The sequence below is a fragment of the Saccopteryx leptura genome, chromosome X (assembly GCF_036850995.1).
Source record: "Saccopteryx leptura isolate mSacLep1 chromosome X, mSacLep1_pri_phased_curated, whole genome shotgun sequence".
NCBI classification, from domain to species: Eukaryota; Metazoa; Chordata; class Mammalia; order Chiroptera; family Emballonuridae; genus Saccopteryx; species Saccopteryx leptura.
In genome coordinates, this window is record NC_089516.1 from 42,892,991 (window position 1) to 42,920,667 (window position 27,677).

General features: G+C 40.7%; 2 protein-coding genes across 3 annotated transcripts in view; one reads left to right on the forward strand and one right to left on the reverse strand.

The window, feature by feature from the left end:
- CCNB3 (cyclin B3) overlaps positions 1 to 668 on the reverse strand; it is an 82,607-nt gene extending 81,939 nt beyond the window's left edge. For both annotated transcript variants that reach the window (XM_066356414.1, XM_066356413.1), the window contains exon 1: positions 550 to 668. The gene's annotated coding sequence lies outside the window, so the exon portion shown is untranslated. The remainder of the gene's footprint in view (positions 1 to 549) is intronic.
- Positions 669 to 3,786: 3,118 nt separating this feature from the next.
- AKAP4 (A-kinase anchoring protein 4) lies at positions 3,787 to 11,479 on the forward strand. Its single transcript, XM_066356982.1, has 6 exons — positions 3,787 to 3,910; positions 5,245 to 5,340; positions 6,277 to 6,327; positions 6,871 to 6,972; positions 8,183 to 10,327; positions 11,309 to 11,479. Exons 2-6 carry the CDS (start codon positions 5,245 to 5,247, stop codon positions 11,462 to 11,464), a joined length of 2,550 nt encoding a protein of 849 aa, XP_066213079.1. The 5' UTR covers positions 3,787 to 3,910; the 3' UTR covers positions 11,465 to 11,479.
- Positions 11,480 to 27,677: the final 16,198 nt, after the last annotated feature.

Sequence of the window (27,677 nt, forward strand, 5' to 3'; positions counted from 1 at the left end):
TGGCAAAATGGGTTTTTGTATGGGATGATCTTGTACTGTCTTGGAACATGTTTTCCAAGCAGCTCCGACCTCCTACTGGCCATATGAACTCATTACCCCCATTTACCATCTAGATTTAAGACCAACAGGCACAGAAGGGTTAAGCCAGACATCCCTGCCAGGCAAACTACCTGACAAAGCTGAAGACTAGACCAGTCTTCCTCCCATTTTAAAGTCCGTAAAACCATGGGGGTCCTTAAGGGTGTGGGTTGGGGAGAGAATGCCTATAAGTACAAAGAGGAAACATGAAGAGATTTAAAACGTTTCCAGACACCCTTCCTCTCCTCCATGATATCCTCTTTAATGCATTCATTTACAAATAAAGACACTATCTGGAGGGAAGGAGGGTAACTATCACCAATTAATACTATATTTAAGGACTTTTACCTCAGATGTTTGAGACAAGTTTGTTGGTTTAACGGGGGCGGGGGGATGTGGCCTAGTTTCCTCAGCCACATCTCCAGCTCTTACATAAAATACCATATATTTATATATGTAAGGCAAAAGTACCTTTAAAAAGTCATAAATGGATTAAAACGAAAGCTACGCAGGGGAAAGGAGCTCCAAAATCAGAAACAGAAACAAGACAAAATGAAACAAAACAAAAAAACAGTTGACGAGTAAAGGAAAAAAATACTAACTGCCTCAGAATTAACACCTCAGACCAACGGCCTCAGACCAACTGCTTCGAGCCAACTGCCAACCGCTTCTGATGAACGGCCTCAAACTAACGGTCGCCTGAGGGAAAAAAAACGGTACGGAAAAACGGTCTCTGAGGCTGCGCGCCGACTGGACCGTACCATTCTCACCAGCAGGGGGAGGTAGCCGATCAACACTTTTTAGACTTGAAACCACCAAATGGAACCAAAAGATCAGCTTAAATACCTTTTATTTTTTCCTTCGGGGAATTTCTCTTCTGCATCTTCAGACGCTAAAATGAATAAAAGGGGTGCTAATCTCTGGGCACAAAACATACACCCCCCTCCAGGGTAATGAAAGTGGCTTATACCGGAACTGGCTGAAACTCCAGTCAAAGGGCCTCTCTGCGGTTCACCCTTTAATGAAATCTGGATTAAAATACTAGCCATATCATAAGGCTGTGTAAGAATTAAATGCAATAATACATGTAAAACACAACACCAGACAAACTTTCAGACCTGCAGAATTAGAAACTCTGGGGTGGATCCAAACTATTTTAATGAGCCCTCCAAGTGATTCTGAGATGCACCTAAAGTATGAGAATTTTTTCTCTGTGAAGAAGGTTACCCACTCAAATACCTAACAGTTTTTGTTTTGTGTTTTTTTGTTTTGTTTTGTTTTTGTGGGTTTTTCTTTCTTTCTGTCATTACTATGGACTCCACCACTCTGTAGCTTCTCAATTATGTTCCTTGCCTAAATTTCCAAAATCATCATTTGTTTTTTAAGCTCAACTGTGTGGCCAGTATCTTGGAAGATGTAATTAGAAAGAGAGAACCTTCCCTCAAGGCTTCACTGTAAGTGATCCAGGAATAGGAAAAGTTAATTAACTCTACAAGGCCACATCTAGTAAATGTCAAATGAATTATACAGACAGTAAGCAAATGTTCTAGGAAATGGGAAGAGGGAAATTATATAATTATAAGAAGAATGAGCCTGATCAGAAATGTCCAGTGCCAATCCAACCCCCACCCCCACCAAATAGCTGTAACTTTCTACAATAAGACAATAGAACAGACCTTAGCTTTCTAATTAAGTCCCTGCCTGAAAGGAAATCCCAACATTTCTAAGAGTCCCCTTTCCTTTAACAACTTCCTTCTGAAATAAAAATAATAAAAATGTTTATAGTTTTTAAAAGTCCTTTGTTATATCCCTCCACTGCTTCAATCACTCATAGGGAAGGACAAACAGGTATGAACAATACAGACATAACATAAATACTTGATGGAAGTAATTATACAGTACTATTGCTGAGATGTTCAGCATAGCTGTGTAATATGTAGGTGATTGAGTATTTAAGGTGTAATTTGTATGATTAATCACAAGTTTGTATGGAAGTAATGTTTGGAGAGAATAAACAAGGTTAAAAAATGGATGATGATGGTTAAGGGAAAAAAATAATGGCCAAAGCTTCTGGGTTTAACAACTCTCTATTGAGCTCTTAAAGGCTAACTTAAGTGTATATATACATGCTACTTCATACATAGTCACATACTAATGTAACATATTCCTCCTTTTCATTCTGAACATCCCTTCTTTCCCAACTGTTTCAACCTCTAGTCAGTACAGGACACTAAGAGCTTCCGCAGTTTAAGAGAAAGAAGAGGCAGTAAATATATTGTAACCTATGGCTGAGCCTCCTTACATTTTTATTTTGGGCTTCCCTTTCAAATTCTGCTCTTGTTTGCTCCTGGTTAGCCTTCCCAATGGCAGGATTGGGGTGCCACAGGACAAGGCTTTAATCATCCATAAAAATTCTCTCTTTGTCATTTAGAAAACTTGTTAAGATATTTTCCAGGCCCAGATCACAGTTTTTCTTTTCTGGGCTGGGAGACAGAGGTATTTTTGTTTTATTTTGTTTGTTTGTTTGTTTAATCTTAGGGATATACATTCTTGAGCTTGGAGAATAAATAAACATTTTCTTTCCTTACTTCTTATTCCACAGACATGAGCCAGGCACAGCAGCTCCAACTTAAACATCAAAAGTTCCCCTTTGACAAAGAGTGGTAAAGAAAAAACAAGTCCTTTGCTGTGGATTTTAGCTCATCACCATTGACTAAGTACCCCTTCTTTGACCAAAATTAATTTTCTGTAAAAATTGTATGTATTTAAGGTATACAACATGATGATTTGATATAGTCAGGCACCTCTGAACCCTCTTCTCAGATAGGCCTCAAACTTACTTTATAAAAACTTTAACTTTCAGCCCAAAGAATTTCATCTCCTCCCTACATTAAGAGACTTGAACAAACACTAGCATAGTTTCTATCAGCTCAAGACCATGTCTTTAGAATGATAACCCTGGGCTCCTTAATATACCTGTCTGAGAAAATTCAACACTACCAAAAGAATATACTGTTGTTCCAGCCAAAACCTGACTATAGTCCCCTGCCTTACCTCCCTTTTCTTAGAGTATTTACTTTAGAAAACTTGTGATTGTAAATTATTTCTCTAGTCCTTTGAAATATATTTTCTACAATCTAGAAATGTCTGTTTTAAGGACCTGGAAGCCACCCCTTTAAAATGTAATCATCAACAAAGACAGAGCCTCTGTCTCTCAGTCTCTATGAAAGCATAGGAGTCTAAATTAGACAAGTACCAGTTATCAAACACAGACAAAAATAAGCTAAGATGTGAAAATTAATACTGTTTTGTTCACAAAGGCAAATGATAATTCTGTATATGAAAAATACAGACCAAACTGACAACTAATATAATTAGATTGTTCTGAAAATCTAGGAAGAAGAGAAAAAGAAAGGTTTCAAGGGGTTGTGAGCTGGACAAAATGTGAAAAATTATAAGTACTCTCCTAGAGAGAATAAAAAAAGGTCATATAGCAGACAACCTGAGGTGATTTTATTTTTTATTTTTTATTTTTATTGAGTTTATTGGCTGAGGTGGTTTTGATGTGAAAGGGTATTGAGTTTGCCAGCCTGATACACCCTTGCTGCGGTTGCTATAGTTTCAGGCATTGTGACTCAACAATTACTGGTGTCATAACCCAGGGTCATAAGCAGCAGGCAAAAGCCTTGGCCCTTCAGTCTTGTCCAACTGCCAGCAGGGGTGGCAGCCAGCTGCAGGTGCCCAAGAACTTGGCACTGCCCAAATCCATCTATAGGGCCAGATCTCCCTTCTCGGTGGCACATATTCAGCCAAAAGAAAACTAAATATCAAGGTAATGAATTTATAAATTTGATTTTTTTACAGTTTTTTAGAATCTGGACATGAGGGACCTTTATGCCTTCCTCTCTTTCTTTCTAGGCTAGTACTCTCTAGTTCTGAAAGAAACTCCCTATGTTGGGGCTGTGGGAAGTATTTTCTTAAATATTTGGGCAAGCCTTAAAAGATCTTGGGGGGGGGGAGTAAAGTGTAAGAATGTAGTATTATCATGTGAAGTGATAGCTGAGTATATAGTAGGGCAGGAGAGAGGGGAAGAGAAGGGAAGAAGGAGGGTGAAGAGAAAGAGGAAGAAAGGAGGAGGAGGAAGAAGAAAAAGGAAAGGGAAGAGGAATAATAGAATAAAAGAGAGAGAGGAAGCAAAAGAAGAGAATGAGAAAGGGGAAAGTGGGGGAGGGGAGAAGAGAAAGGGAAAGGGGGAGAAGGAGAAGAGAGGAAGAGAAAAGGAGAGAAGGAAGAGAGGGAGGGAAGGAGGTAGAGAAAAAGGGAAAAAGGGGTAGGGAGGAAGGAAAGGGAAGAGTGGAAGGAAGCTAGAGGTTGAGTCTTAATTTTGAAGGAAGATGGAGGAAAGGAATTCAACAACTCTCTAATATTTGGTAAAAGTTTCTCTTGTTAATTTTTTTAATCAAATTCAAGCACTAGATACCAAACAATTCTACTGAACTCATAAAGGTGTCTTCCTGAACATAGATCTGAGGTCTTACATAATAAAAATCAGTCAGGGTTTTGGCATTTTCTTTTTACTTTTGTTTTCAGGGTGGGATGGAAGGTGGCAGGGGGATGGAAGGAAGTTGGCAGAGATCATTATTCTTTCATAAATAAAAATAAACATGGTTCTACAGGATCAGGGTCTGGTCTTCCCTCAGACATTTTTCTTTTGGTTAATTTGTGGCTAATGGATTGAGTTTTCTCAGAATTCAGAAACATATTCTATATGTTGGGATCTAATATGTTATTTTAATTAAAAAGATGATTTATTCAATCTACTGGTTTTGACCTTAGTCTTTTACAATGGTCCTATGTGGCAGATGTTACAGCTACTTACCTAATTCCACTTCCTTTAATGTAATGAGAAAGACTGGTTAACTGGAGTTAGCTAAAATTCAGTTAAAGGGGATGGAGTGAATTTGATTCTTTGAAGGTACTTAAGGGTAATAAAGGAAGTGAAGACAGGTGAACTATAGTGGTGTTTGGTAGAAGTAAATCACTAAATTTAATCTCCAAGTTCTCTATTCCTCCTTTTAAATTTGCTTCCCAAACTGCCATTCTTCCTGACTGGTGTCAGTTTCTAAAAACCATACATAAGCCTTTGAAATAATTTTGTATTTCCAGATGTCTGAATACGTTGACTGGTTACACAGCCCCAGGAGTGTGTGCAAGGTTGATCTCTACAGCCCAAAAGAACGGCAAGAACAGGAACGGAAAGTGGTAAGATACAAAATTACTCCTACTGAGGTGTGTAAAGGATTGGATTGGCATATGGATACAGAAATCCTGGAATCTGGGTTAGACTAATGGAGGGAGAATGATAGTGTCATTTCTTTAAGCAACCAAGTTCAATAAAGTCTGTGGAGGACCAGTGTGCTTATATGTCACAAAGGGACAAGTCAAGGGAGGGGCAGAGTGAAGAGTAATTTAAAGGAGCTGGGAAGGTAGGGCTGGGGGGAGCCTCAGTGGAGGGAGGAGTGGTGGTTGCCTAGTTACCAGCCTTTATTACCTAACCTCTGAAATCATAATATCACCTTGGGCTCCCCCAGGAGGACCAAATATTTCATGGTCTGTTTCCCCAACTATGAATGATTTGTGTAGTACTTCACATTTTAAAAAATTGATTTACATTTAAAAATTACCATTACCAGAAATAGTATTATCCATAAAGCACAAGTTTGATGTTCTAGTCTGTATTTTCCTACTAAACAATAAAAAACACAGCTATTAAACATAGTAATGTTTATCCATGTACCACCTAAAGTTTTCTATAGCACCAATAGTAAAAATACCACATTTGAGGAACACTAGTGTAATTGAAAGTACTCTAAACTGGGATCCAGGAAAATCAAGTTCTAATATAAGTTTCAGCTTTGAGTTTGTGTTAGGCAAGCCACCTCTCTTACTGTTTTCAATATGGATATTGTGTTTTAGGCATCTCTTACAGGTAAGTATTCTCATCTAGAAAATATAGTAATGATAAGACTCTGTCTGACTAATAACATTTAATGAGTACTTATTATGCACTGCTAAAAGCTGTACATGTACTATCTCAATCCTCACAAGAATCTTTTATGATAGGTGCTTATCATATTAAAGAGAAACTACAGTTTTCCTGTAGATTTTTTCTAAATACATCCTTCTAATTTGATGCAGATATGTTTTGTTGATGTGTCCACCCTGAATGTAGAAGATAAAGGTTCCCAGGTGAGTATTCTCTACTCCCATCAGAGTTGGAATGGGTGGGGAACTGCTGGAAGAGTCATCCGTGACAGCATAATAAATGGAAAAGGCTGTGACAGAAAGTAGAAATGGAGAATATTCAGGTGGGAAGTCATCATTCTTGTAAACACAGGATCTCTGGTTGAGAATTTACTGACACCCTTGATACCAAATCTCATTTTAGAAGGCACTTAAGTTACTGGTAGGCCTGAAAGAACTAAAGCATGGTAAGCAGCATGTCACAAAAGTGAGGGAAAACTGTCCAAAGGGTTGATGACTAATGAAATATGATTCCTGAGACTGATGGTTTTGTGAATACCTCTGGGGGTGTAATGATTTGTGGAAAGAAAAATATATCATTCTTCAAAGACTAGCTAACATTATAAGCCTACTTCTCTTTCTTCTTAGAGAGGAAAAGAGATAAGAGAAATGACATTAATGCTTTGAAGTGGTAGCAGGCAGATAGAGCAGCTAGGAGAAGTCTCAAAATGCAACTATTCATAATAATATCATTCCTTAATTCCATAGGATGCCAGTAGATCCAGCTTGAGAGGTGGTTTAGCCCTAGAGAATCTGGAAGAAAAAGAAATTATTGTGATCAAGGATACTGATAAACAAGACCACTTTAAGGTATGATTCGCCTCTCAGTCAGCCCTTTTTAATTCCCAGAGCTCAGTGCTGAGTCTGAGGACTCTGGTTAAGATATGGTAAGAGAACTATTATCAAATGTACCCATAAATTTGACTACAATGACATTCTAGAGAACACAAGCCTAAGTTCAGAGTTACGGTAAGTTCAATGCACATAAATTTGACTGCTATGACATTCTATAGAACACAGGCCTAAATTCAGAGTCACAGTAAGTTTAATGTCAAGTTAATCCCAGCCTTGCAAAATGCTCTTTCCCAATTTCAGATACCTATTCCAAACAGAATCCTGATCCTGTTTGGAACAAAGATATTGACTTATATGCAAAATCCTTTGAAGTATTTTTGTTGCCCTTCTGTGTCCCACATTCCCCAAAAAGAAAAGAACAAGATATCTGGAGCAGAGAGAATGAATGATGACCAAGAACTGTAATTGCCCGGTCTCCAACCCTTTTGTCTAAGAGATTACACAAGTTATTAACTGTATACTACTGCCACATACAGAATCCTTGTGTAACTATCCTAAACATCTGTTAGGCTCTTAATTTGGAGTGGGTATTAAAGAAGATGACAAGTCACCTTTACAGTCCTATAAGCTTGGAGTGGCTGATATTGGAACAGGATATTTGGTTTTAGCTCAAATGAGTCAACTATTTCCTGTTCTGTGTCCCTATGCTCATGTTATAATCATTTATGGCCCCAGACGAATTTGGAATGATGAGAGTGGCCCTTAAGGAAGGAAAACAAACAGTTATAGGATATTCTTCAAAGAGTTTTGGGTTCAGTTGGGGTGCAGGACTCCATTTCCACATGCTAACAACACAGACTGACACATTCTCACATCTACTGAGATATTCACACTCGTGAATTACTATATTATTATTCATACACACACATAACAGACACATTGACACATTTTTGACAGACTGAGATAAGCACACGTGCTCAGATAAAATTGACAAACACATTGATAGCACTTGCATATAGTTAAGTGTAAAAGTGTATATTCTCTGAGTTTTTGTTGCTACCACTTCTGCTCAAATGTGTGTTAATGGATATAATTTTATATTATATTTCCATACAAATTCTAAAGGCTAAAGTTCTAATATGTGAAGTTTAGAAAGATATATCTTCTAAATAAAATAAGGAAAAAAGTAGCTTCCCCAAACTTTTAGGTGTTCTTCTTTTTCTAGACGGAGGGATCTATATGCCTTTTCAAACAAGCTCCCTCTGATCCAATAAGTGTTCTAAACTGGCTTATTAACGATCTCCAAAAGTATGCACTGGGTTTCCAACATGCACTAAGCCCTTCAGCCTCTAGCTGTAAACATAAAATAGGAGACTCAGAAGAAGAACATCACAAAGTATCTTCTGCAAACTGCTATAGTGTCTATGCCGATCAACTGAACATCGATTATACAGCCAATAGACCTCAAAGCCTATGTCTAGAAACGACTGCAGCCAAAAATACCAACAATAACCAGAGTCCTTCCACCCCTCCTGCAAAATCTCCTAGCACTCCGAGGGGAATGATCTCTCCTGAGGGACAGTGTTCCATGAATGACCTTTCTTTCTATGTTGACCGATTATCTAATCTGGTAGCCCAAATGGCCCATAAAGAAATCAAAGAGAAGTTGGAAAATGGAAGTAGTAAATGCTTACATCATGTAATCTATCCACCTTCTGAGGACAAGGGGAAAAAGAGCCCACATAGTGTTGTGAGCAAGATCGCTTCTGAAATGGTCCATGATGCGGTAGAAACGACCTCTGCAGAAATGCCAGGCACTGGGGAGGAATGCAAGGAAGGTGGTCGGAAAAAGTTTCTGTATAGTGAATTATCCAATAAGAACAAGGGGGGAGACAAACAGATGTGCCAAAGAGATAGCAGAGAATTTGCAGATTCTATCAGTAAAGGGCTCATGGTTTATGCAAATCAAGTGGCATCTGATATGATGGTATCTGTTATGAAGACCTTGAAAGTGCATACCTCTGCGAAGCCAATTCCGGCCTGTGTGGTCCTGAATAGGGTGTTGTTAAAACACACCAAGGAAATTGTGTCCGATTTGATTGACTCCTGCTTGAAGAACCTGCATAACATCACTGGGGTCCTGATGACTGACTCTGACTTTGTCTCAGCTGTCAAGCGGAATCTGTTCAACCATGGAAAACAAAATGCTGCAGATATCATGGAGGCCATGCTGAAGCGTCTGGTTACTGCTCTGCTTGGAGAGAAAAAGGAGACTAAATCACAGAGTCTGATGTATGCATCCCTGAAAACTGGGTCCCATGATCTGAAATGCATGAACCAAAGTAAGAACCAAGGTCTTGAATTCTCCACCATGAAAGCTGAGATGAAGGGGAAGGACAAACGCAAAATAAAACCAGATCAATGCAAGTCATTAACCGGTGCTGAAAAAGTTGGTGACCATATCCTCAAGGAAAGCCTGACCATGTGGAACCAAAAACAAGGAAATCAAGGCCAGATGGCTGGCAAAGCATGTGCAGGTAAGGAAGAAAAAAGAGAAAAGATCAGCCCTGCCACAGATTCATTGGCCAAAGACTTGATTGTTTCTGCCCTTAAGCTGATTCAGTACCATCTCACCCAGCAGGCCAAGGGCAAAGATTCACTTGAAGAAGAAGGTACTGGTTCTACCATGAGCTATATGACTCAGAGTGCCCAATACAAAAAAAGCACAAGTAGCCAAAGTGCCAAAACACTTTCAATGAAACATCTAGAGTCCCATACAGCCGCTGGGCCATCTACCTCTCCGAAAGAGCCTCAACAGTCAGACTGCCAGAAGTTGGATATGTCAAACATTGTTCTGTCGCTGATTCAGAAACTTCTCAGTGAAAGTGCCTTCAACTGTGATGAGCTATCTGAAGGTGAGAACAAACCTTCTGAGCCTAGGTCAAGCAAAACTACTTCCACATCCAGAAGAGCAGAAGAACAATGGCAAGACAATCCAGAACTTGACTTTTCCTGTGGAATGAAGCAAATGAACCTCCAACTCATTGAGCAGCTCGTAGAATCTGTGATGAAGCTATGCCTTATCATGGCTAAGTACAGTAACAGTGGGGAAGCCCTTGCCGAGTTGGAAGAACAAGCAACCTTGGCAAACAACTCCAGTCAACAGGTTGGTGGCCCCGGAGGTAGTCAAGTTGGTGCAATGTCACAGAGATATCAAGACATTTCTGGGCCAGAAGTCATCATCAGTAATCAGTGTTCAACGAGTAACTTGCAGAAGCAGCTTCAGGCTGTCCTGCAGTGGATTGCAGCTTCCCAATACAACGTGCCTACACTCTACTTCATGGGAGACAATGAGGGACAACTGGAGAAGGTAAGCAATAACAGAGCACAAGAAGAAAACGTTTTGGTTGGAATGGGCAGGGGCAAGGAGGCAACATTGTACTTAGAGCTTAAAAGCAGTCCAATTTTTATCAAGTCTGCTCTTTACCATGTGCCTTATGAATTACTTTAACTTCATAAAAAGACACAAAAGTGGTAAACCATTAGTGAACTCTGGCACCTCAAGGTCTGCACATTTTATCCAAGAGGAGAGTAAGATCCTTTAAACTATTTGATAAAACATGGGGATAAATTTTTAAGTCTTATATTTTGAATTTGAAGACCCTCAAAGAACTGGGGAGAGAAAAGAAAAGGCTGCTCCTCCCTAAACACAGAGCTCCTGCAAGTGCCTCAAGAATATTTATTTTTTCTTTTATTTTCTTTTTATTTTCTTCTCTTTTTTTTCCTTCTCTTTTCTTCTTTTCTTTTCTGACTTAGGCACCTCACATTCCTCACTCTAGTCCTGGCCTTGCCCCCCAGTCCCATGGAGACTAGCATTCATACACATGTCTTTTCTAATTCTCTCACTCCACACAGCTTCATTTTCCACATTATAGATGGGTTCCAGAGAAGTAAAATACTAAACCAAGTTATTTTCAGTCCAGGACATGAGCCTACTTCAAATCTCATATTTTTTTTTTAGCAAGGTAGGGGGAATGGCAACCCCTACCTTGATCTAGCAATCAGAACAAAATAACTGAAAGACTCGGTTAATTAAGGAGTATTAGTGAACACAAATAATTCCAGAATTTGTTTTTTGAGACTCAAAAAGAAAGTATCTTTTTCATTTTGATCTATGCTATTAGAATAAGATCAAGGAAACGGGAGAGGAAAGCCAGTCCTGGATCTGTGGCTGCTTTTACTCTAATCTTAGGATCATGGGTGAAATGGTGGGCGAGGGGGGTAGTTTACTTTATCTATCGAGTTCTTTCTCCAAAAGCATAGCATAACTCAGTCTATCCTCTTTCCACAGCTTCCTGAAGTTTCAGCTAGGGCAGCAGAGAAGGGATATAGTGTAGGAGATCTCCTTCAAGAAGTCATGAAGTTTGCCAAAGAACGACAACTGGATGAAGCCGTAGGCAACATGGCTAGAAAACAACTGCTAGACTGGCTGCTCAGTAACCTATGAGCTAATTAGCCTGTGAAATAATGCCTTTAACATCTCTCTAGTTAATTCCCTTCCCCCCAGTAGCATTCCATGCCAGCTGGGCACCCCTTCCATTAGGTCGTTGACAACATGCTACACGATTGTATTTCCCAGTACATCTGAACAGTTGGACTGTGCAAGCATAAGATGTTCAATAAGCTAGGCAACAGCATTAATAAAAAATGAAAAAAATAAAAAAATGTGTAATTGTTTTCTTGATCAGATATATCTGAGGCAAGAGAGAGGAATGGGTTCAATTCCAAGGACTAGTGATACAATGTTGGACTTGGGTCCAGATCTCACCCTGGGTTACTTTCTGAGCACTCAAGACATAAAAATATAATTCATGGCCAAGTTCCTAAATAATCTAGTTTGTCCAAATAATCTTCACTCACAATCTAGGGGTTTGCCACCTGTGGACTCCCTGTTTCTGCCACAATTGCACATAAAACTTGATAATCCCCCTTATAATCTCAAGAATACAGCTTTCTTGGCCTCTGTTAAGAGTTTGCAGATGGTCTAACTTAGATAAAAAAAACAAACTGATGTAAGTATATTATTCACAGATATTGTGCCTCTGCACACACACACACACCTTGCCACACACACACACTCTCACAGTTTACCACCCATGGCTATTTATATTTACTATCCAGAACTACAACGGGATTGGATCCTCACCCATGTATGAATGAAGCTTCCATATAAGTCAATTTTCTTAAATTGATGAGACTTTCTTGTCTTCCATTAGTCTGAAATACAATTTTACAGAGAAGAAAGCTTCAGAATGCTAAATTCCTCAGAACCACCTTATGTGAATCCCAGTGTCTCCTCTGAGACAACACTACATTCCTAGATTTGTTGTATGCTTCTCAGAAGTCAATAACAATGCTAGAATTCATTGCAAATCAGGTCAAGACATTGGTTTTAATCCTGTGGTTCTCTATTAGCTAGTTTGCTGTGGCACACCTTGGCATCTTTGAGGTACTTATGGTTTTGTAGAACAAGTACAGGATGTGACACCCTTCTGGATTCAAAAGCTAAAGCTTTTACGTCTTACTTAGCTACATGGCCTTACGGAGTCTCCTAGACTCTGAGCCTGTTTCTTCACCTATAAAGTGTATCTAAAAATTACCCTCACTGTTTAGAGATTAAACCGAAGGAGTGGATGTGATGCTTTGCACGAGGCAAATGTTATTATAAATGTAGATAAGTGAAGGAAGTTGTATGTCTCAAAGCCCATCCTAACACAGTGTGAAGTGCTCCTGACACATTTTCAAACTGAAAGCAAGATTCACTGACAATGTAACCCAGAGAGGTACTTTGGGAGGAGGGGGGGTAAGAAACCCAAACAAACATTGCCAACTTCTCCATAATGCCTGGACCAGTCAAAAGGAAAAGCAGGCCCCTTCAAAGCATGACCTTTAAAACTCCCTGGCCAGAATTAAAGTTAATCAAACCTTTCCAGTCATACCCCACTCCATGAAAAGCTTTGGAGTTGAGCCACCACAGAGCCCTCTCTTAGTCCTTGAAGAAAATTCTTAATAAACAGATCCCAGGACCAGGGATGCATTTCTGATGACTCAATCCTCCCTGAGCCCAGCTGGGGCCCATAGTAGTTTACTTTCTTGATTAACTTGGCTCTTGCTCCTGATTTTTATTATGAGGCAGCTTTGGGGATTCCTGGGACTGTGGAAATACAGCACAGGAAATTATATATGCTGTTAAATGAGGAAAGTTGGGACAAAATGGTCTCTAAAGGGCCCTTCTAGTTCTGACATTTCAGGATTCTAAGAGTTTCTTTTCCAGAGTTCCTCAGGGAAACCTGTGTAGATGAGGTAATATCTGGGTGAGGAAACAATTTTTACTGTAGGAAACTGACAGACTCCAGCAGAAAAATGAATGCTTTGGGCCACAAAGGGCTCTGACAAGAGTCTGGAACAGCTCAAAAGTCCATGGGGTTCATCTCTGGAATTTGAGACCTTGGCCTTTCACCTCTGTAAGTGGAGAAGTGCTCCAGGCACCCTATTAGCAATGTGGCCTTGCTCAATGTCAACAGTTGGAAATGCGCATGAACTTTTGCTGAGCTAAGAGCCCAACATGTCATAGAAAAGACAAGACAGGAGCAGAAGGAGAAGGAAATCATGATTATCTCCTGGCAGGTAGTGTAATCGGTTCGATATCTCTGACAGTTTTAGACTCTTTGAATATTGGGCCTCCATTTTAAAAGAAAGTTGTGAGCAGAACTCAGCTGGAAGGGTACTGTAAGGCCATGACTAGGCTGAGGTGAAGTAAGAGGCACTTGTCTCAGTTGCAAATTTTCAAGGCACACCAAAAAACTCAATAATCAAGATAAATAATATTTTATGCACTATTTTTTTAAAAAAAGATTAAAATTATGCCTTTGGCTCGGTTGCTTAGTGGATAAAGCATTGTCCTAGTGCACCAAGGTCATGAGTTTGATCCCCGGTCAGGGCAAGTATGAGAAGCAATCAATGAGTACACAGACAAATAAACAACTAAGTGGAGTAATGAGTTAATGCTTCTCTCTCTTTCCCTCTCTCTCTTTTATCAATGGAAACTTTTTAAAATAAAAATTAATCCCAAGTCAGGGAAAGACAAGTACAATATGATTTTATTCATATGTGGGATATAATGAACAAAATAAACTAACAAAGTAGGAACAGACTCATAGAGAATAGATTGAGAGTCATCAAGGGGCTTGGTAAAAAAGATGACAGGATTAAGCAAAAAAAAAAAAAATCTCATAGACACAGACAACAGCATGCTAATTACCAGAGGGGAAGTGGAGTAGGGGGATTGTATAAGAGGGTAAAGGGGGGATAAGTGTTGATGAAAGGAGACTTAATGGGGTGGTGAACACACAATACAATATAGATGATGTACTATAGAATTGTACACCCGAAACCTATATAATTTTATTAACCAATGTCACCTCAATAAATCTATTTTTAAAATAAATGCAGCCTGACCAGGAGGTGGGGCAATGGATAAAGTGTTGGACAGGGACACAGAGGACCCAGGTTCAAAACCCCAAGGTTGCCAGCTTGAGCGTGGGCTCATCTAGTTTGAGCAAGGCTCACCAGCTTGAGGCCAAGGTTGCTGACTTGAGCAAAGGGTCACTCGGTCTGCTGTAGCCCCTGGTCAAGGCACATATGAGAAAACAATCAATGAACAACTAAGGTGCCGCAATGAAGAATTGATGCTTCTTGTCTCTCTCACTTCCTGTCTGTCTGTCCCTGTATGTCTCTCTCTCTGTCTCTGTCACTAAAATAAAATAAAATAAAATAAATGCAAAAATTTCATGATTGTAATACAGAGGATCAGTAACAGTGCCATTCCAAACCATAATGGAACTTGAGGCCAAAGGAAAAATTGGTAAGACATTATGTATAGAAGTAACACTTAATGGGAGATTGCCAAGGAGGTATTTAGAGAATGTTTTGTTCTGAAAGCCTGTATCAGTACAAAAAAGCAATAATAAGTTAAGCCCTGGCCTAAAGAACTTAGGGAACAAATCAAATAGGTTTAAGAAAGGAAAAAATAAAATTTGGAACAAGAAAAAAAAAGAGAGAGCAAAGTTTCACTTAAACCTTAAAAATATCAGGGGTGCGCTGTCTGGTTGGCTCAGCAGTATCACGTCGGCCTGGCATGCAAGAGTCCCAGGTTCGATTCCTGGCCAGGGCACACGAGAGAAGTGCCCATCTGCTTCTCCACCCTTCCCCCTGTCCTTTCTCTCTATCTCTCTCTTCCCCTCCAGCAGCCAAGGCTCCACTGGAGCAAAGTTGGCCCAGGCACTGAGGACAGCTCCATGTGCTCCACTCAGGTGCTAGAATGGCTCCAGTTGCAAGAGAGCATCATCCCAGAGGGGCAGAGCATTGCCCCCTGGTGGGCATACCAGGTGGATCCCAGTCGGGTGCATGCAGGAGTCTGTCTGCTACCCTCCACCGGCTTCTCACTTCAGAAAAATAAAAATAAAAAGAATATATCAGGGGTAAGGAGAGGGATGTTGCAATGTTTTCTGTCTTGCTTAACATAAGGAGTATATCTCTACAACAAGGCTCATATTAGATTGATTCTGTTTAAACACAGGAACAACACAAGATTGTCCTGTTAAAATTCCAATTTAAGGCCCTGGCCGGTTGGCTCAGCGGTAGAGTGTCGGCCTGGCGTGCGGGGGACCCGGGTTCGATTCCCGGCCAGGGCACATAGGAGAAGCGCCCATTTGCTTCTCCACCCCCCCCTCCTTCCTCTCTGTCTCTCTCTTCCCCTCCTGCAGCCAAGGCTCCATTGGAGCAAAGATGGTCTGGGCGCTAGGGATGGCTCCTTGGCCTCTGCCCCAGGCACTAGAGTGGCTCTGGTCGCGGCAGAGCGACGCCCCAGAGGGGCAGAGCATCACCCCCTGGTGGGCAGAGCATCGCCCCTGGTGGGCGTGTCAGGTGGATCCCCGTCGGGCGCATGCGGGAGTCTATCTGACTGTCTCTCCCTGTTTCCAGCTTCAGAAAAAAAAAAATTCCAATTTAAAATTGTTCTAACACTGAAGAAAAATAAATAAAAATGTCACTTTTGCAAATGATATATTGTACATTTATGAAAATGAAACCCCCAAATACCAGAGGTAATAAACGAATTTTGCAAAGGTATAGGATAGAAGATACTAGTGAGATGTAAGAATTTGCCATCAACTAAAACAATTCCAGATGGTTTCTCCCCAGTGACTCAGAAACATTTAAAATGTTCAGCATTACCCTTGCATTAAAGTCTCTGTGGTGTCAGAACATGAGAAACATCTAAAAATCTATTGAGTTTTTATATCCTAGAGTCACCCAGACAGAAAGAAGAGAGTTTAATTACCATAGTGACAATAATATTAAACACTTGGGTATGAAGGAAGGCAAAAAATGACATTTACAGAGCACTTAGTGCTAGACTCTACTAGATGCTTTAAGTCTTTCAAAAACCTTATTATATGGTTTGTTATTAGCTATTTTTACAGATGAGAAACTAGAGGCTCAGGTTTAAAGACCTTTTTAAAGACCATATAACCAGTAAGTAGGAGAGTTGAGATTTAAATCCAGGTTTATCTCATGTAAAATGCTATGCTTCTCTTTGTTCTAGCATACTGTCTTCTTATTAATTCAGAAATTATGTTTATTAAAAAACAAAACCAGCCCTGGCCGGTTGGCTCAGCGGTAGAGCGTCGGCCTAGCGTGCGGAGGACCCGGGTTCGATTCCCGGCCAGGGCACACAGGAGAAGCGCCCATTTGCTTCTCCACCCCTCCGCCGCGCTTTCCCTCTCTGTCTCTCTCTTCCCCTCCCGCAGCCAAGGCTCCATTGGAGCAAAGATGGCCCGGGCGCTGGGGATGGCTCTGTGGCCTCTGCCCCAGGCGCTAGAGTGGCTCTGGTCGCAACATGGCGACGCCCAGGATGGGCAGAGCATCGCCCCCTGGTGGGCAGAGCATCACCCCTGGTGGGCGTGCCGGGTGGATCCCGGTCGGGCGCATGCAGGAGTCTGTCTGACTGTCTCTCCCTGTTTCCAGCTTCAGAAAAATGAAAAAAAAAAAAAAAAAAGAAAAAGAAAAAAAAACAAAAAAAAAAACAAAACCAGGCCCTGGCCGGTTGGCTCAGTGGTAGAGTGTCGGTCTGGCGTGCAGAAGTCCCGGGTTCGATTCCGGCCAGGGCATACAGGAGAAGCGCCCATTTGCTTCTCCACCCCTTCCCCTCTCCTTCCTCTCTGTCTCTCTCTTCCCCTCCCGCAGCCGAGGCTCCATTGGAGCAAAGATGGCCCGGGCACTGGGGATGGCTCCTTGGCCTCTGCGCCAGGTGACAGAGCTACGCCCTGGAGGGGCAGAGCATCGCCCCCTGGTGGGCAGAGCATCGCCCCTGGTGGGCGTGCCGAGTGGATCCCGGTCGGGCACATGCGGGAGTCTGTCTGACTGTCTTTCCCCGTTTCCAGCTTCAGGAAAAACAAAAACAAAAAAAACCCAAACAAACAAACAAAAAAAAAAACACCATAAAACATGAATGAGGAAAATAAAGGAAAACAGATAAATAGGAAAATAGACTATGTTTCTGACTACTATAAATAAACAAAGCAATACTCTCTAATTCATCTCTTAGGTCTCATATATTGCCAATTTACATTTTTATGGGATATCCCCCCAAGATATTCATTAATTAAAAAGGAAAAAATAGCATCTTTACAATTAATAAACCCCATCAGTTGCACCTAAATTAGGTGGTCAAGGTTAACATCAACAATAAAGACATAAATATCATGTACCTGCTAATATAATATCAAGAAAAAGGCATATAACCTCTCTGACATTCTTGCCAAAAACCTGTAACTCTGGTGTAATTGTGATAAACCATCAGGTAAACTCAAATTGAGGTACATGCTACAAAATACATGACCAAAATTAACTGAGAAATATCAGAAAGGGAACATGTTAAGGTTATGGAAATGTCAACTATGTACCTTGATAGTAGGGGAGGTGTTTAGCACAGGTTTATGTATACAATTTTCAAGACTTCTCAAACTATACACTTAGTGAACATTATTCAATCTGAACATTATTCTATCTAAATTATATCTCAATAACATTTATTTTAAGATATAAACTTAATACATACCTGTAAAAGAAAATTCCCCTTCTACTATTCACAAGATTTTTATTCTGCCTCTCCCAAAAGTCTCCAGTTCCCTTCCCTACTGATCCTTCCACTTGTCTATGGTGACCCAAAGCAGAACTTTGGAAGCTCCTCTTTATGAGAAACTTCCTCCCTGATCCCAGACACATGTCCAAGGAAAGAAAGTTTCAAGTCTTCTTGTCATGAAAGCCTCCTCCTCAGAAAAGCCTTCCTTCATCACCCCATCTCCCACAGTTAATCTTTATTACATCACCCTGTTTTATTTCTATCATACTAATTGATATTTCTATTATATTATTTTTTAAGACTTTATTTATTGATTTTAGAGAGAGGAGAGACACACAGAGAGAAAGGGTAGGGGAGGAGCAAGAAGCAGTTCCTTCTTGTAAGTGCCTTGACTGGGCAAGTCCTGGGCTTCGAGCTGGCAACCTCAGCATTCCAGGTTGTAGCTTTATCCACTGCGCCACCACAGGTCAGTCTATACCATTATTTGGTTATTGACTGTCTCCTCCCACTAGAATGGTAACTGCAGGAGCACAGGGACCTGTCTGCCTTGTTCCCTACTGTATCCTCAGTGCTTAGCTCAATATCTGATACATAGTAACAATTCAATAAATGTTTATTAAATGAATAATGATCCATTTATTTCAGTGTTTCCTGGTGGGGAAAATAACATTAAATAGGGAATAAGAAAATTTGTCACTCACCACAGCCATTTAATATCACTTAATTTTTTAATATAGTCAAGCATCAGTTTTTTCCCCTCAAAAATTGGGATGCTGCCCTGGCCGGTTGGCTCAGTGGTAGAGCGTTGGCCTGGCGTGCAGGAGTCCTGGGTTCAATTCCCGGCCAGGGCACACAGGAGAAGCGCCCATCTGCTTCTCCACCTCTCCCCCTCTCCTTCCTCTCTGTCTCTCTCTTCCTCTCCCGCAGCCAAGGAGCAAAGTTGGCCTGGGCGCTGAGGATGGCTCCATGGCCTCTGCCTCAGGTGCTAGAATGGCTCTGGTTGCAACAGAGCGACGCCCCAGATGAGCAGAACATCGACCCCTGGTGGGCATGCTGGGTGGATCCCGGTCGGGTGCATGCAGGAGTCTGTCTGACTGCCTCCCCATTTCCAACTTCAGAAAAAAAAAAAAAATTGGGATGCTTAGGAGAAGCAATCAATGAACAACTAAAGTGACTCAATTATGACTTGATGCTTCTTATCCAGAGGTGGATTTAATGGCAGGCACACGGGGCGTGCTTCCTGGGCCCCAACTTCTGAAGGGCCCCACAAAACCCCAACTTTATACATTTTTCTAATGACACCAAGTTTGGTTTCATATGTGCAATTTTAACATTAATAGTGTATAATATTTTTTATTTAAAAATATGATTAACATGTATTTTTATTTTCCCTGTTTCTCTCTTTTTTAAAGGGACCCAATATTTTCTTCTGCACCCAGGGCCTCAACAAACCTTAATCCATCTCTGTTCTCATTCCTCTTCCTTCCTTCCTCTCCCTCTCTCTCTCTTTCTCTCTCTCTCTCTCTCTCTCTCTCTTTCTCTCAGAAAAAAATGGGATGATAATCATTCCTTCCATAATAATGAAGTGCTTTTCATTATATGTCCTTTAATTCTCCCAAAACCCCTATGAGGCAGGTATTAACATTATCTGATTTTGTGTATGAGGCAATTGAGGCCCAGAGAAGCTGAGTAACCTGCTCAAGTTAACTGTGTTAGGAAATAGTAGCGTTCGAATTCAAACACAAATAGCTCTGGCTCCAAAGCTCCCACTCTTGACTCCTTCATAGAATACCAGAACATGTTCATAACGTCATATGTCAGGATAAGTCCATGCATAGTGCAAATAATACTGACAGAATGGAGTAGGCACATTTAGGAGGAAACAGGAATCTCTCAAGTGGGGTGGGTGGTTGGCTGGAAAGAATCCAGGCTGGTGGATAGGCACAGGTTTCCAAAGAGTATTGCAAGCATAGGTCATGCTCCCTCCCCCCCCCCCAAAAAAAAAGGCCAAAAGCTATTTCAAGGCAGCAGACACTTCAACAGGCAAATAGTCACAGTTCCTGGGATTCATGGAATAGGCCACATCTCCATCTGCAAGCTGAAGTGATGCTCAAAATGAATGCTCACTTCAACAAACTTGTAATTCCCCTTTGCTCACAGTGCCCAGAATTGCAACCATTGGGTTGGGGTACCAGAGCAAAAATACAAAAACAAAACAGACAAACAAAATACAATGCCAGACAAATTGCCATGCATGTGTCCTAGGGGGAACAAAGGTGGAACCTGACGGTGTCCAGTCTGTGCTCCCGAGAGCCAAAACACTTGACGTGCTCAGGTCATGTGCCAATCAATACCAAAGTATCTTGATAGTTTAACAGCCAGTAGGCTTAGGCCAGTGCCTCAAGTCCAAATGCCAGCCCTACATTGGAAATTCTTTACTTTTATCAAGCTTTAGGATCTGGCTAAAAATTTAATTTGTAGTATCATCTTTGGCGAATAAAGCTGTGGAAAGGATGGGATAGAGGGAACCTCCAAGTTGTTTCTGGTGGCTCACATAGCTCTATCTTCACTTTAATCACACCATTTTATAATGTCCTGTTTACATGTCTGCCTTTCTTCTAGACTAGAAGTATGTAATAAGTGGACACAAAGGGCCTCTCACCTACTGGGCAGACAGCCAATCATTGTTGAGTAACAGCTAACAGGTATTGTATGCTGACTTTTGCCAGGCTTCACTTCTAATCCTAAAGCACCCCTGTGGGTAGCCCCCTTTTGCAACTGAAAAAATGAAGGCAGAGAGAATCAGACACTTGCTCACATCTGGTATTAAGACCTGGCAGTCTGATTCTTAACTACTGTGCTTGATTTCAGTGGCCATGTATTTGCAAAAGTTCAGATGAGTAAAACATGCATGGCTTGTTTAGGAACTAGAGAGTATTATCGGATGGTAGCTGGAGCGTAGAGTGTGTGAATGAAAGTTGGGTAACAAAGCTGGAAAAGTCAGCTAGCATCAGAATACCCTTGTATATCATGTTTAAAATTTTGGACTCACTTTTAAGGTCAATGAAAAACCATTTACAAGGTTTGAGCCTGGCAGTTTCAGGGTGAGATTTTTTTGTTCTGGATTGTTTTCTCTGTCTGCTGTGGGAAGAATGGATCAGAGGGAGTGTTGTCCTGATTCAACTGTTATTAACTTTCTTTGTTTATTTTCCTTCCTTTTATTGTTCATTTTTTTTAAATGCTTCACTAGAATTTGTTGAAGGTTAAGAGGATTTATCCACATCTAGGATAAAACATCTCTTGGTGGGGCATGTGGCGGCAGTTAAGGGTGCCCCTTATGACTAGGCTGGAAAACCCCAGCTATGATGGAGCCAATTGGGTAAGAAGAAAGAGAGTGGTAGGTCTTTACTTTTCTTTATTAAGTCTTCACCTTGTCTCACAAGGGGAATGTCCTGTACCTAGAATGTCCTATATTTGACATTCTTCCATCAGACGCTAGGAGCAATAGATTTCAAATTCCATGCTTCCACCATCTCCAAATGAAAAATAGGTGTATTCTCTGTGACTCTGAAGTGGTTTCACACACCGTCTCCCAGGAACTGGGACATAAATCCTGTCTCAGAACTCAGCAGGAGGGAGAAGCAAAGGCAAATACCTTGCCCTGATAACTTTCTTCCCCAACGTTTGATAGCACTCATCTCTCAGAGACCTTGTTTTTGGAAAATAAATTTCTCCTGTATGAGATATTAGGACTGCCTGTGGCACAGACTGTCAGATGGAAAACAAAACAAAACAAAAAAAGGAGTAGGCTTGCCAAATGTGTCTACCCTGGCACTAAATGATCCACTTCTGTACTGATGTAGCAACTTAGTGCTCTTCATCCTGATGCAACCTCTAGACCAGACACACCTAGAATGACTTGGCATCTATCTCTACCTTCCTTTGAGTATACTCTTGGGCAGAGGTCCCCAAACTTTTTACCCAGGGGGCCAGTTCACTGTCCCTCAGACCATTGGAGGGCCAGACTATAAAAAAAAAACTATGAACAAATCCCTATGCACACTGCACATATCTTATTTTAAAGTAAAAAAACAAAACAGGAACAAATACAATATTTAAAATAAAGAACAAGTAAATTTAAATCAACAAACTGACCAATATAGTATTTCAATGGGAACTATGCTCCTCTCACTGACCACCAATGAAAGAGGTGCCCCTTCCAGAAGTGCGGCGGGGGCCGGATAAATGGCCTCAGGGGGCCACATGCGGCCCGCGGGCCGTAGTTTGGGGACCCCTGCTCTTGGGGATTCCATTTTACTTTACTTTCCCTTCCTTGTAGATCTCTCATAGAACTTTCTTTCTCTGTCCATCTGATAAATGTTGGAGTACCCCAGGATTTATCCTCAATTCACTACTCTTCTCACCTCCCCTAATTCTTGCTGCACCTGCTTTTGACATTGCCAAAGAAAACTAGTGCCAGACTTTGTGTCCTGCAGAAAATCAAGAACCAAAGGAAGGTAGAGGTGGGTCTTAGATAAAGTTTCACAGTGGTATTTCTTCATTGGAGTCTTAGAACTTTTAAAATGTATATTCCCAAGTCCCACCCAGGAAAAGTCTTGATTCCTTAGTTTTGGGTTACAATACAAGCATGTGTATTCTAAAAAATCTTATTCTATTATCCCTTTACATTTTGAAAAAATAAAAAATACAGAAAAATCAATATGAGTGTCCATGTTCCCTTTATCCAGTTTCACCAATTATTAATATTTTGCCATCTTACTTTATCTATCTAGTACATAGCTAACTAAAATTGTGAATATATAATTATTATTATATAAAATGATTATTATTTTGCTGAACCATTTGAAAGTTAGTTGCAGAAATCATGATATTTAACCTTAAATACTTCAGTAATATATCTCCTAAGAATACAGTCTTCTACACACAATTCATATTCAATTTTATTTAAATATCCCACAATAGCCTCTACAGCCATTCCTGTCAACCACATCCAAAATTCATATATTGCTTTTAGTTATCTTTTAGTCTCCGGCAATCTAGAGCAGTTCCTCAGCTTTATGCTGGTCTTTCACGACACTGGCAATTTTTTTTTAGTGGAGGCCAGTAGTCTTGCAGACTGTCCCAAGGCTAAGAACAGCTTAATAATGCTTTAGTTTGGAGAGAGCATAACTAGTCAATAATCTGAAGAGCAGTCCTGAGGCCAAAATGGAGAGTTAAGAACTGTGTGGAAGCTGAGAGGAAGTCAAGAATGACATGAAGAAGGGTGGTTGACTGGGCAGTTTGAATGCTCTCAAAATATAAAATCAGCCTGACCAGGCAGTGGTGCAGTGGATAGAGCGTCAGACTGGGATACGGAAGGACCCAGATTCAAGATCCCGAGGTCGCCAGCTTGAGCGCAGACTCATCTGGTTTGAGCCAAAGCTCACCAGCTTGGACCCAAGGTCGCTGGCTCGAGCAAGGGGTTACTTACTTGGTCTGCTGAAGGCCCGCGGTCAAATCACATATGAGAAAGCAATCAATGAACAACTAAAGTGCCGCAACAAAAAAACCTGATGATTGATGCTTCTCATCTCTCTGTTCCTGTCTGTCTGTCCCTATCTACCCCTCTCTCTGACTCTCTCTGTCTCTGTAAAAAAAAAAAAATCACAGTAACTGTTCTTCCTATGACTACAAACACTAAAATACATCCAGCAGTGATTCACATGATGATTTATTTAGTCCTGTCACCTGTCTCCTGTGCCTCTGGCCTTTCATTTAAACTGTTATAACATTTATCCAGAATATGCTAGGTGTCAGGCACTGTTCTAAGCATATTACATACATTACTACAATAAACTCTCCAGGAGGCAAGAACTGTGATTGTCGCTGTTTTGATGGGTGAGAAAACAAGCATGGGGGAACGAGTAGTAACTTGTTCAGGGTCACACAGCTAGTAAGTAAGGTACCAGAATTTAAACCCTGACACTTCTGGCTAAGGGGCCATCATCTTTTAAAATTATTTTCAATAAAATTAATTTTTAAAAATTTACATTGCTACAAATTTTAGCACATGTATAGATTCATGTAACTACCACCACAATCAGGATGCAGAACAGTTCCATCATCACATAAAACCTACCTCCTATTATCCCTTTAAAGTCATACCTCCCCAACCATGGAAAAGATTCTTATTTTTGTCTTGTTCCTTCTGCAAGCTATGATTCCAATGTCAGTTTCGTTTTTTAAACGTTTGAAGCATTAAACAGGTCCTTCCAATGTATTCATCAAATGGTAGTTGAATGGGTCCCCCGGAACGATGGACTGTTTAGTTCAGTTCTCAGACTTCATTATACTAATTCGGATCAGTTTAATGCACGTAGAGGTCAAGGATAAACTGAAAAGTTCGTAAAGAGCTTTAGAGAACCACTTTCTTGAACTCCTCACTTTTGGATTACATTTCAGGTCCTGTGGCTATAAATCATCCATGTCCATGTCCAGGATTGCACTAAAATTGGGACCAAGTGGGAGGGGTCCAAGGAAGGGGAAAACAGAAACAAAAATAAAGCAGTGGGATGTGGCCCCTCCCTCTTAGAGCTGCAGGTCCATTGGGCAGACCGGAAGCTTTTTCACCTTCATTATTTTGGCTCATGCCAGTCCCTATTCCTGGTCACTCTTTGCCCCTGCTGCCATCCCCACAGTGGGATTTCCTGGTGACCTGGGCGCTAGGGAACAGACAAAAAGAGGAGAAAAAAAAGCACCTGGGTATTTTCTCCACTCTCCCCAGGCCTTTGAATTTCCCTTTTCTCCTCTTCCATCCAGAACTAGAGGCTCTCTTCTGGATCTCCCTTTGTACCACTGCACTCACTTTCAGTTTTCAGAATGTGTTGAGTTCGGGCTAGGAGATGCTAGAGGAACAAAAATGATAAAATTCTTCACCAATTTAGTAGTACTTTTATTTCTAGTGTTCCCTGATATGCCTGTTGATACTTACTTTTTGGAGTTCTCAGTTTGCTCATGCATTCTATACAAATTTATAGTCAAATTCAGTGGGAGACAAACAGAGGTGTGTGTTTACTCCATCATTTCCAGAATAAAAAACCAGCCCTCACTTTTAAACCCTGTATCATAGTGCCTCTCCACATAAATGTCCCATAGACACCATGAGCTCAACATATGCCTATCAGATTCCACTACTTAGTCTCTCCTATGATCCTTATCTCAACCAGTCCCACTATCATTTACCCGGTTGTCTAAGCCAGAATCCTGGGTAGGATCTTTGACTCCTCCCTTTCTATAATGTCCAAGTTCATCATTCATGGATCCTGGCTTCTCCCTTTTATTCCCCACGATCTTAAATTATCCAGGCATTTATGCTTTATCACCTGGATTATTGTTACAGTCAGCTACTTGGTGGACAGGCTGATATTTTTTTCAACTTTCTATTTTTATAACTCTTTATTAGATATATATATAGGGAGGCACACAAAATTGTAAGTTTATAAATCATCACAAGTTGAACCTGTCCATGATCAAGAAGCAGGACATTACCACCTTCCAAAAACCTCCCCTTGTACTTCCTCTCCAACACTACCACTTCCCTCAACACAAGCACTTGGCTCTGCCATTTTTAAAACTTTATGTATATATAAAATTACACTATATGATTTTTTGGTGCCTGGTCTCCTTAATGCAACATTGTGCTTGCATCATATTTCATTGTATGATAAGTCATCCATTTCATGGTTGATAGACATTTGGGTTGTTTCTAGTTTGAGCCTATTAAGAATAGTGCTGCTGGCCCTCGACGGTTTGCTCAGTGGTACAGTGTCCACCCAGCATGTGGATGTCCCAGGTTTGATTACCAGTCAGGGCACACAGGAGACGCGACCATCTGCTTCTCCCCTCTCTCGCCCCCACTTTCTCTCTCTCTCTTACTACCCCCCACCACAGCCATGGCTCAATTTGTTTGAGCACATCAGCCAGGGGCAGAAGGATGGCTCCATGGAGCTTCTACCTCAGGTGCTAAAAATAGCTTGGTATGAGCACGGCCCCAGATGGGCAAAGTATCAGCCCTAGACAGGGGTTGCCAGGTGGATCCCGGTCAAGGCACATGCAGGAGTCTTTCTCTCTACCTCCCTTCCTCTCATTGGAAAAGAAAAAAAAAAGAATAATGCTCCTATGAATGCTCCTATACACATCTTTTGGTGACCACAAGCACTCATTTATAATGAACATATACCTACAGATGAGAATTCTGACACACATATGGCCAACTTTAATAGATACTACTAAACCCTTTACCAGAGTGGTTGTACCAATTTATACTTCTACCACTAGTATATGAGAGATCTTGTTGTGCTATAGTTGGATAATATTTTTATGGTTGTCTTTTTTAAATTTTTTAATTTTATTTAGAAAATTAACTTTAACAGGGTGACATTGATCAATAAGGGTACATAGATTTCAGGGGAACATTTCTATAGCATTTGAACTGTTGATTATGTTGTATACCAGTCATCCCAAGTCAAATCATTTTCCATCACCTTATATTCATTCTTCTTTACACTCTTCCCCCATTTACTCCCCCCTCACTCAAGTCCCTTTCCACCTCCCTCACGTTCCTTTCCCCCGGTAACCACTTCACTTTTATCTATGTCCATATTTATCTGTTTTATATTCCACCTATGTGTGAAATCATACAGTTCTTAGCTTTTTTTGATTAACTTGTTTCACTCAATATAATGTTCTCAAAGTCCATCCATGTTGATGTAAATGGTACTTTGTCATTATTTGTTATGGCTCAATAGTATTCTGTTGTTTATATGTACCACTACTTCTTTATCTAATCCTATATTGAGGGACACTTTGACTGTTTCCATGTCTTGTCCACTGTGCATAATGCTGCAATGAACATGGCAGTACAGGTGTCTTTATGCACGAGTGTTTTCAAGCTGATGAGGGAGTTATCTAGTAGAGGGATTGCTGGCTTGTGTGAAAATTCTATTATAAATTATTTTTTTAATTTTTTTTAATTTTTATTAATTTTTAATTTATTGTGTTTACATGGATTCAAGTGTCCCACTGAACATAACTCCATCACCCCCCAACCCTGTGTCCTTTTTTTATACCACCTTTCCCCCCTCCCCCTACCTCCTTCCCCCTTTCCCTCTAGAATTTGATGTCCTGTTATCTACAGCTCTGTGTTATGTATATATAATTTCACTAATCCATTTATCTTCTCTGATCCCATCCCCTCATCACCCTTCCCTCTGACTGCTGTCTCTCTGGTCCCTGTGACCCTGCCTCTGCCTATATTCCGATCCTCAGTTCACTTTGTTCATTAAATTCCACGTATACTGTATGTGAGATCATATTTTCTTCTCTGTTTGGCTTATTTCACTTAGCATAATAATCTCCAGTTCCATTCATGCTGTCACAAAAGGTAAATTTTCCTTCTTCTTCACAGCCGCATAGTGTTCCATTGTGTATATATGTATCACAGCTTTTTAATCCACTC